This window comes from Protopterus annectens, chromosome 4.part1 (genome assembly GCF_019279795.1).
Source record: "Protopterus annectens isolate FY-2018-M chromosome 4.part1, PAN1.0, whole genome shotgun sequence".
Taxonomy (NCBI): domain Eukaryota; kingdom Metazoa; phylum Chordata; order Ceratodontiformes; family Protopteridae; genus Protopterus; species Protopterus annectens.
In genome coordinates, this window is record NC_056734.1 from 701,409,934 (window position 1) to 701,421,602 (window position 11,669).

The window sequence follows — 11,669 nt, forward strand, 5'->3', positions numbered from 1 at the left end:
AGAAAGGATATCAAGTACTGTTAGATGGGGGAATAAATGTTTATAACAGAAAAGAAACATAAGCAGTATACAAGGGCTTAACAAGGAGGGAGGAAAATGGACAGTGTGGTACAAAATGGCCACCATATTCAGCCATTTCTGTGCTGTGGAACTGAAGTTGGCACAAGAAAGACCTAATTCTATGTTAGGGATAAAAAGGAAAATAATTTAGCCTGTAGTGGCACCTTATCTAGAAGGTCAGCTGATGGGTATGCAACAAAACCAAGCCATATTTAATATTACAACATATTCTGTGTAAGAGTTAATATTAGTAGAAAGTTTTAATAAAAAAAATTCCTAAGAACCCCTGGAGACAGATACAGCTTTACTTACATGGAGGTGTATAGATCAGTGATAGAACATAAACAGATGAAAATCAACAACACAATTAACTTGCTTGCTTACAGCTTTATTTAAATTAGCAAGGTAATGGTCAAAGAACAGTAAAATAGAACTTAATGCAAGAGAAAAGAAATGAAAACACAACTTTAAAAACTCATGTAAAACAAAGTTATACAATTAGGTTAATCAGAGGTGCTGTATGTTAAGTTGTGTACACTTCACATGGAAAAAAAATCAAGCACCTCATGTATGATCTTATTTTACACCAGGAATAAAACCAATTGAAGTTACAATTTTATTTCATTTCTTGTATAATCCAATCTTCTACTTGTTGCAGAAATTATTAAGTACTCAGCATACAGGACTTCCCATTAGTCTTTCTTGACGAAGAGAGATTAACCTCTTAAACCACTGCTCTTCTGCAACAGCCTTGTCAATAAACATCTGAGAAAGAAAAATGAAAGTAAGTCAGAGCAAAATAAAGTCTCAGCTTCATTAGTTACTTACTACAGTTTTGCAGAAAAAGAACTTCAATCCATGCCCCCCAAAAAACTTCTTCCTTTCTGTCTTAAATTTTGTATATTTTCTTCAAATAAATGAAACAGTATTTTATTTAAAAGGAAAATTATCTTTATCCTTTACACCATTAATTGTTAACATTTCAAAGTTCTATATCTGAACAAAGCATTTTCTATCATTGCAAATTTTCAAACCCCCCCAAAACAGTACATAACTGGGAATGATCCTTGGAGAGTTATATCTGCATCATTAGGCCACACTGTTAACATGTACAGTATTACTATTTGCTTGCTATTATGAACTCACCTAGTTGCTGTACCTCCCAAAGGATCTTTTAAAATCAGAGCTAAAAACAAGCAAACATATCCCAAGGTGGACAATAATTCTTCATCAAAGCTCAGGAGGAAGGAACCCTTTAAGAACTGCTTAATCCTCAATGAATGCCCAAGTATGTCATAAAATGACAGAAACATATAACCTGACAGTGGCATAAGTGATGCTGAACTCAAAAATGCCAAGGATAAGCCTTTAAGATGACAAGTGAAACATTTTTGATCATTTTAGAAGGCTGAAATACCTTCTGATCTCCCTGGGAAGTTCTGGATCATTATCACATGGACTACTACAGCTGTCATGCTGGCAAGTGGAGGTGGACATTGTGCCACACAAACAGAGACCTGACTACAAGAAATACCTCACAAGAAGCTAAGATCCAAAAGATATAGAACTAGGTTCCTTTAGGCCATCATGTGGCCACAATAACAAGTCTTGGCCTTCCCACGTGAAATTTAACAGGCAGGTAAGGGATAAAAGGAAATGGGGAGGAAGGCATATAGGAAAGTCTTCTTCATTCAATGGAGAATGAGTCCATATCCCACTTTCACCTGTCCACAGAACTTGAGGAGTGATGCTGTCTACTTGTCTATGAACAGGTCAGCTTCCATAGTGCAGTGTTCCACCTCCAGAAGATGGTCTTGTGCTTTTTCTTTGGTAATGCAACTCAAAATGCCCAACAAAATGTATGATTTCACATCATACAGATCACCACTAGGGATATTTCTTAGTTGGTGGCCCACTCCCATATTCCTATCACTTTCTCACAGAGGGGGCATAAGCTCATGCTCTCCTGCTTGTTCAGATACCAGGCTACTACTTCAGTGTACAACCTCAATGAAACATGCTGGGGATTCTGCAGTGCTTTTAAAACTGGTAATGATGATGGTGGAGATAACTTCGAACTAATCTTAGAGCCTGAACTACAGTAAAATTAAAACTGGCTACTCATTCCACCATGTATACGTCCTCTGTAAGAGATTATGCCAATGTCTAGGAAAACAAAACAGGAATGCATACATAGGTTCATAGGTAGGTACTAGGCTATCAGCCCTGGGTCCTATACAAGCCCAGCCAAAAAGGTACCCTGGCTTTTGCCACCCAAGAAAATTATTTTCCTGTGCCACTGTCAGTCAGAGCCACAGAGGTGATCCCCGGGGTGAATTTCCAATTTCCCATCCAATCATCAAGATTTTTCTTGAAGAGTGCTAATGAGGAGCTTTGTTTGATATAGATAGGTAGTTTATTCTAGAGTATGGGAAGTCTCTGGGACAGGAATCAATCCCTCCAGCATATTCTGTTTATTGTGGTGACAAGGTTTAGGTCCCTAGAGTGTGTAGCTCGGTCTGCGTTGGGCATCTGTTTGAGGCTGGTAGGAGGTATTTTTGCGGCCTTTCCAGTTGTTGTAGATGTCTTGTGAGGTACATACCAAAACGGGCATTGTACTCTATAATGGGTCTAATGAGTGATGAGTAGAGGGGAACAATGACCTCTTTTTTTCTGGATGAGAAACCTTTTGTGATGAGGTGTGCCACGTAGAAGGATTTCCTGACTACTGTGGTGATGTGATTATCAAAGGAGAGACTACTGTCCACCTGTGTCCCAAGGTCTCTTATCACACTTTCGGTGTTAAGTATACTACTGCCTATGTTGTAGTTCATGGGTACAGAGTTTTTACCAAAGGGGATGACAATGCACTTTTTGGCAGTGAGTTTGAGGCCATGGCATTGACACCAGGCATCTGTCTCAGTGAGGCCCTGTTGTAGGATGTCCACATTGTTACGAGTTTCGATTATGGCTCCTAGTTTGCAGTCATCTGCGAACTTCGTTAGCCAAAGACCTTCTGTGTTAGCCTGTACTTCAGAGAAGTAGATACCAAACAGGAGAGGCCCCAGGACTGAACCCTGTGGTACTCCACTTGTCACTGCTCTGAAGTCGGATTTAGAGGCTGCTACTTTCACAGTGTGGGTTCTGTCAGTGAGCCAGTTGGCAATCCATCTTGTGACATAGGGATTTATACCTAGTTTAGTGAATTTGTCTATAATTCCAGAGTGGGGGATGGTGTCGAAAGACTTGGCAAGATCTAGATAGGCTGTGTGAACCACCTTACCCTTGTCAACGGGTTTGGTGACTGCTTCAAAGAAGTCTATCAGGTTTAGGAGACATGATCTGCCTTTTACAAACCCGAACTGGGTGGGGTTCAGAGTTTGGAGATTACCAATGTCTTTGTTTATAAGTTCCATGATAATACGTTCCATGGCCTTGCAGACCAGGCTCGTCAGGCTAATGGGGCGGCAGTTCCCGGGGTCCGTGGTGGCTCCCCCCTTGTGGAGTGGAAAACCGTCACTGTGCGCCATTTAGCAGACACAAAGCCTGAGGTGAGGCTATGACTGAACATGGTACTTAGGTGGGGTGCCATTTCATTCTGTAGTTCATGTAGAATGCAGCCTGGGATGTTGTCTGTTCCCATGGATGCTGTGTTCTTGGCTTTGGAGAGTGTGTTTTTTACCTGTGCAGCCATGATTACAGGAACTTTGCATTCTTCCGGTATAGAGATGGGTTCTTTAGGGGGTAAGAGGGGGGTAAAGTTAGCACTGAACCCATCTGCCAGGATGTTGGCAATATCAGTTGGGTCTGTATATTTAGTGCCATTGTGCTGTAACTCAGAGCAGATCTGAGTGTTGCCATTGAGATTCTGGACATAGCTATAGAATGCTTTGTGGTTGTCTTTAGAATCAGTGGCGATTTTGTTTTCGTAACTAGCTTTGGAGGATTTTATCAGGGATCGCAGCTTCTTACTGAGGCTGACAAATTTACTTGCAAAGATTCAAACCAATAACTTCAAAAGCCAAAATAAAAAGCAATTCAGATAAGAATCTTTATTTGAAGTAAAACAATAACAGCATGTCATGCACAGACAATCTTTCATCACAATTAACCTAATCAGATCTGTTCCACATTAAAAAAAAGCACTCCATCTTTAAAACAAGTAACCAGTTAATCAACCAATTAGTGGTCTTACTTTTAGAAAACTGTGGTCATTTAACCCTGGTAGTGTAGTTGCATTTGGTAATATCTACAAGTGCAACTCTTATTTCCACCAGTGTTTTAATGTCTTCATGACCCTTGTATACTATACTTTCAAGGACTTGAAATTTGCAAACATGTTTAAGCAATCTCTCTTACATGTTTATAGAATGAATTTGGGTCCACTTTCCTCCTTATTTCATACAGGTGCTGGCTTATCCTTTCATTCAGTCTCCTGCTTTACCCACATAAAAACATGAGCAATCTTTTACCACATGACACAGAAAATAACATATGCAGTATTACAGTTATAACGGCAAACTGTTAACATGACTTCCCTGTCACAGGGTGTGCAAAGCTGTCTTATCTTTTTAACGTGTTTACATATGTTGAAACTGTAGGTTCATAGGTACTTATTAGTCTTTTGATCTACCTGCCCACCTGCCTGCCCTGCTACTTGCCCACCTTATCATGAAGGGATTCTCATCTAGATCAAGGGAGGTCATAGTCTCCCTTTACTCATCACTCATCAGACCAATGATTGAGTACAATGCCCCATTCGGAATGTATCTGACCCGACACTTGCAGCAGCTGGAGAGGCCACAAAAGTTCCTCACCAAAAGGATAAAGGGTCTCAAAAATCTGTCCTATGCTGCCCGACTGAAAGAACTCCAGCTCTATTCAGTCACTCTCAGAGGTGACCTTTGCCTAACATACAAGGCCATGTCAAACCCAGATTTGATGAATATGCTTCACCTCAAAAATCTAGATCCATCAGAGCCACAAGGTGGGAGACTTAAACCTCTATTAATAGGACGTGCTGGAGGGATAGATTCATCACCCAAAGACTCCCTATGCTGTGGAACAAAATCCCGGTACATGTGAGGCAGAGCACCTCGCTGGCCTTGTTCAAGAGAAATCCTGACCAATGGATGGGAGATCGCAGATATACCCCAGGGATTACCTCAGTGTCACTGCTCGACAGAGGCACAGCAAAATAAGGGGTATAGTTCCCCATACTAAAGGGGTGGCGTAAGCCACAAAACGATGGGCTAGGCTTGTAAATGCCCTCGGGCAGATAGCCTAGTATGAACCTATGAACCTATGAACTAGGGGTGAATTTGCAAATTACTCCTTCATTCTTCTGGATTGCATTTAAATAGTGTAAGAAAAGTACTTATCTTTATGTGGAGTAGAAGGCGATTCCAAATATGATGTATTCTCTGTGATGCATATCTAACATTACATGTTCTACTTATGTTGCAAAAGAAATTTAGATCTCCTGAGTGGGTGGTTATGCCCTCACTGGAACTGTGAATGTGCAATACGTCTGACAAGATAGGGTCTGTTGAGGCTCTATATTTGAGGAAGAGAATGACTCTCAGTAACTTGTAAGACAATGAGAAGAGGGACAAGGCTGCATAGATTTTATGATTTAGGCTCTTGATTATCTTATTCAGAAAGCATTGTGGACATTTAAGTTTTGTCAGACGTTTGGACGGGAACATAGGGAAGAGAGCATTACACTCATTGATCGGCCTGATGAGTAAAAAATGCAGAGGAATGATCACATCCCTGGACCTGAAAGCCATGTCCGCAGTAATATATTTGCAATAAAAAAGGACTTTCTTACAATAGGAGATACGTGGTGATCAAAGGACAGTTTATTGTCTACACAGGTTGCAAGATTCCTAACTATTGCACAGATTTTCACAGGAATTTGTCAATGTGATAGTTACAAAGTACTTCTTGCTTGCCAAAGGATGCAGTCATACATTTTTTGGCATTCAGTTTTAGTCCACTGTTTTGGTACCAGCTACAGATTTTGAAAGACCATCTTGAAGGTTCTTGATGTCTTCTTGGGAGTGTATGATGGCACAAAATTTACATTAATCTGCAACAGCCATAACATCCTTAATAGTAGCTTTGATTTCCAAGAAGTAAATTCATAAGAGGTGTGGCCCAAGGACTAAACCCTGGGGCACACCACTAGTGATTTGTTTTTTGGAGGAGATAGAGCAGCCCACCCTAGGTTCCTGGGCTATATTTATAAGATGAATTATGCATGGGTTAAAACTAATTGTGATAGTTTATCTAGGATTCTGGAGCATGGGATGGTGTTTAAGGTCTTTGCAAGGTCTAGATATGTGGTTGTACTGATTTTCCCCATCCATTGCATCAGTAACCTTTGATAAGAAGCCAAACAAGTTAAGAAGGCAGGATCTGCTCTTGACAAACCCAAACTGGGTTAGGTTGAGAGTTTTTTGGTTACCTATGTCTTTAGTCATTAATTCAATAACAAGCCTTTCCATAGCCTTACAAATGAGACTGGTCAGACTTATGGATTAGAAATCTGATCTGCTGACACCCCATTTTTGTGCAAGGGAAAAACAGTTGCTGTATTCCATTCATCTGGCACAAAACCTGTTTGGAGGCTGACAATGAATAGTCTCTATAGAGGGACTCACAGGTCCTGTTTAAGGCTGGCCAATAAGTAGGCAGGGCTGTTATTCAGGTTGTAGAAGAACTGTCTTTGGCTTTGGATACTGTCTTGAGTACTTCTTCATGAGAGATTTGAGGGAGGGTTGCAGACAGTGTAGGGGAGAGGGAGTGAAGTTAAAGATAAATGTATCTGCTAGTAGATTGGCTATGCCCTCTGGGTCTGAGTTTGTGTTATTTCCTATTAGCACTCTGCAGTGCTGGGCATTGTTTCAAAGGTTTCTAACATAAAGAAGGATTTGTGGTTGTCAGTGCTTACCTCATATCTGGCTTTAGTTAATTTGATCTGGGTTTGGCATTCCTTGTTAAGTTTAGCAAGAACTTTTTCTGCATCTTAAGAGTTACATTCATGTTTACATGTAGCAAGTTTTTTTTCTTTTGTTTGGGTTCCACCACAGGGTTTTATTTTTGAACTTGACATTGTATTTACTTTGGAGGGGGACAGATGCATCGATGCAGCAATTCACATGCACATATAATTTAGCAGTAAATTATTCCACAAAAACAGTGGGTTATCAAGTTGGAGGAAGATGTTGAACTTTGCCAGATCATCACTCAGTTTCAGTAGATCAGCCTTGGCATAATCTCTGAATATTGAGGTACTGGGGAATGTTTTTGCCTTTAGTGTTAAAATAAATGTGATTGATTTGTGTTTTTTTTTTGACCAAGGAGAGATTTACAACTGGTATTGAGTAGAGCTGTCCTATATTTGTGAGGACCAGATTGTCCCTAGTTTGTATGCAAACTATTCATTGAGTTTGTACTGATGAAATTCAGAAATCTCTGGGCATACATGTTAGAAGATGTATATGTCTTCCAATTAATGGAGGGGTAAGTTGAAGTCCCCTAGGAGACTGGTGTTTTTGGCTTAATACTTAGTACTCCATACTAGTTAGGTAGGAGTTATAGGATGAGTGAGTCATGTAGTTAGCCCTGATGTGGCTGATAAGGGGTTTTGTTAATGTTAAGTTCGACATGGAGAAGTTCCAAATCATAAACTTGTCTAACTAGTCTGGAGGTGAAGTTTTTTTTTTTTTTTACATATATGGTAATCTCTCTGATGATGCATATATCAGTGTTTTCCAGGGTAAGAACTGCTTGTAGAGAGTGAAGTTTTTTGTTAAGGTTTTTGGTGTTGAGAAGTAACAGCTTTCTGTTATCCAGCTTCTGTTTAATTATGCGGGAACTTTTGAAGACTGATGCTGCCTAAAAAAAGGCACTATAGGGCAGACAAGGTTTTAGCCAACCTACAAAAGTCTTGGGGGATAGAGGAGGTGCAGGCTATCCCTAGCAAAGCAGTTGTTAGTACTCTCTATCATATATTGGACCATGTTTGAATGACACCAAAAGCTAACCCAAATGCTGAAGTCAATAATCTTTTGTTCACATTGCAACATCATTCTTGGAGATGATAAATTATAACACTGAAAAGTACTGAATTTCCTTCTCAACTTATTTCTTATCAACCAGTCCTCATTTTTATAGCACAAAAAAAACACTAACTTGGGGGAGCATTTAAAGGAAAATTAGTTTAGCATCTATTGTCCACTTCATTTCTGATGTTAAAAGTAGAATAGACCAATTCCTTCTTATATTACTACATATAACAAACAGCAGAGGTAATCCAGAAAGCCCGAGTCAGGTCTGATATCCCACTTGTGACACAGAGGGTGACAGGACTAACAGAGTACAAACGATTAGTCTTTGAAAACCAACATCACATCTTTATTCCTCCCACAGGGAGGGTATCAGAGAGAGTCTCCTACATCTGCTAGCTAGAGTGGTCTTATCTGGTAATCCTTTGTACTCTGTTTCATGTTATTACATATACCTACAATATCTGAACTATATGTTACAGAAAAGAAAAGCATTCTATCATTCACTTCATTTTGATATGTAGTATCAATGACACCATGTTGCAAGGAATATGGAAAAGCTTCACTAGTCTTGTTTCCTTGCATGTATTCAACATGGATATCAATTTAGTTGCTTATAATTCTTACTAAAAACATCTATCACATCACATCAAATCATTTGTTACCATGAAATCTTGTTTCATTTGCAGTTAATCTTGAAGAAAGCAGGAGTCTCAACTCAACTGGTGAGCATCTGGAGTGCATATTGTCTCTTGTTAAATATACATTATCTACTTTTTCCCTAAAGATCTAAGTATCCTGATTCCAAACTTCAGTGTCCAACCTCAATGAAACAGGACAGCATTTCAGCAGTGCTCTCATAATTGGGAAGGATGACAATAAAGATGGCTTTCAGCTGTTCTAAGAGCCATGGACTACAGCAAAACTAAAACTGCTTACTCCCTCTATCACATATATGCCCTTTGTAAGAGACTATCCTAGTGCCTGGAAACTCAAAACAAAATTCTCCTCTAGTTTGGAATTGGAGGCTCACCTACCCATACAACACTGACAAGCTCTAAAAAAATTATCATACTTTAGAATAAATCATGACTGGTACTGATAAATTTAGAATAAATCACAGAGGAATCAGACTTTGGATACATGCACACTTTAGGAAGCGGCCTACAGAGCTTGCAGAGAGACTTATGCTGAGGGGCTTCTGTACCATAACTTTAGCAAGTTTAATAGATATTTATGCAGTAGGATAGCCCAGGGATTCTACCTCTTCATTCTTCCTTAAATAATGTTTAAAGCATTTTAGCAGAAAAAAGGAAATTGGCAAAGGGCAGATTTTATAAGCCAGAGGACCAAGCAGGACATAGGTTCATCAACAATGCAACAAACAGGGAAAGAAGACTCATCATTCTAGCTGGGCTCAAGTAGAATGACTCTACTGGCTAGTGCTCAAATAATATGCCGATCTCATGCCAGCTGAGAGTCATATGACTGAGTACCAATGACTGCAAAGCAGCTCAAGAATGACAACAGTTACAGTGTAATAGGTGCAGCTGGCACTTGGATCAGATTAAAATGCTAGATGGTGCTTTAGTGCACCATTTCAGCCATATTCCACTATGCAGTGGCAAAAAGTGATGGCTTATGACCCAAGACAGTCTGTGGGGACCACATAAACCTTCTGTGATGTGCATTATCCACTTGAGGGAAAGGAAAAAAGTCAATCTCCTGGGCACTAGATTGCCTTTCATGTGGCTGTGAAGTATCACCGTACACTTGCCCATGTGGTGAGATGGTGCCTACCTCCAATAATTTAAGTCTCAAGAATGAATGCAAGGGTGGAACTTTCTGTCTCGTGACTATACACAGATGATATGCAAATCAAACATAAAAGATAAACCTACATGTAAGAACTCAACCACCACTGTACCGTTCTGGAATTTGTGCTAGAACCAGATCTGACTTTAGGCCTTGACTTTACAATATCTTTTACCATTTGCCCTTCTGGCTCTTACTTGGGGGTCAGGGGGAGACGAATTTCTTTGGCCATTGTTTACAAGGTGATCCTTACTGCTGACACAAATTGACTAATGATGTAGGTCTAAAGCTTCTCTCTACTGCACCAGCAAGTTTTGAGATTAAATGCTGGCAGTTCTAAAATCCATTAACATTGTATAATGGTCTGAGGAGGAAAGGGAAAATTCCTTAACTGCCGTGGCGAATAATCCAGTGATAGCATTCTTATTAGAGCAAGATTACCTAGGCAGCAAATGCATGATATCTCCAACAGTCCACATCTGGAGCGTATTTAAACTATAGAAATAGAAAGCAAAGACGATACTGGTGGGACAGGTTTGCATACCTCCTTTTATCTCATGCAAGGATGCCAAGAGTGGGCTAAGTGGGTGGCATGTGTATCCTCAGCAGGGGATTTCAACCTTTAAAGGAAAACATGTTAAGACTGGACACAAAAAATAAATAAATTAAATGTTTTACCCATTTTGCAGGGCCTTTAAAACAAGACTTGCTACGAGAATATTGGCAAAATCACAGTGCAATGCCTAAAACAACAGCAATTGAAAATTAAGACAAGGGCCTTTTCAAAATATCATGTTGACACACTTAGAAGTACTGTTATACATGATGCATAATGCAAACATGGTATGAACCCCTAACACATAAATTTGGATAACTGCTTATTGGTTGAATGTTTGTGCTACTGTCTTGGGAGCAAAATAATTAACTCCCTCCTAGAGAAAGGCAAATATAGCACTTTACCTATGGAGGGTAATGACCCAAATTTGCCTGCTTCATAAAAGCATATTTCAGTTTTGAATCAAGATTATAAGGTAGAGCAATCCCTGCAGTGCGCTTACTGAACAGAGTACCCCAGACAACATAATGATCAGCATGAGTTTGAGAGTAGCCGGGAGACGTACACTACCAGCCTGGACATTAGACTACTAATCAGACAGAATCAACTAAAGTAAAGAAATCTGTTGACTAGAAGTTTAGATATTGAAAAAACATTTGATAGAGTGAAGTAGATGAAATTAATGATGCATGATTTGTTAGCTTCTGGATTAACAAAGGAATTTATTGAAGTGCTTAAAGCTGCATCTGTTGGGCCCTAAGTGAAGGTCAGAGATTCATGCGGACAAGGTTCTTCACACCGAGGAAGGAGTGTGCCCTTGTTGTCTCCTGTTTGCATTTCATTTTGAGCCTTTAACACAACCATAAGACATTTTCTCTTAAAAAGTTATTGGACTGACAGGGAAGAGCTGAATATATGCCAGGTGCAGACAATATACTAATTTAAATGACTAGACATAAGGAGGATTTGTATTCTTTTGTGAGTGCGTGGAAGCATTTGGGAGATTTTCAGTGTATTAGATTAAAACTAAGAGAAGAGCTGCCTTGAGAAATTAAACCCCCTTCCCTGAAATAAAAAAGCAGATTGCCTTTCCTATGGGAAACATCCTAAAACATTTAGGAATTTGGTTGGGAAGAATGACCAAGGACTCGGTAAGAAAGTAA

The 11,669-nt window shown here is 39.6% G+C and overlaps 1 protein-coding gene across 1 annotated transcript in view; it reads right to left on the minus strand.

Annotated features, from left to right (window-relative positions):
* Positions 1-427: 427 nt before the first annotated feature.
* The window catches only part of RSRC1 (arginine and serine rich coiled-coil 1), a 3,250,950-nt gene continuing 3,239,708 nt past the window's right edge, over positions 428-11,669 (minus strand). The window contains exon 10 of the mRNA XM_044070481.1: positions 428-825. Coding sequence (XP_043926416.1) covers positions 733-825 — 93 coding nt within the window. The 3' untranslated portion in view covers positions 428-732. The remainder of the gene's footprint in view (positions 826-11,669) is intronic.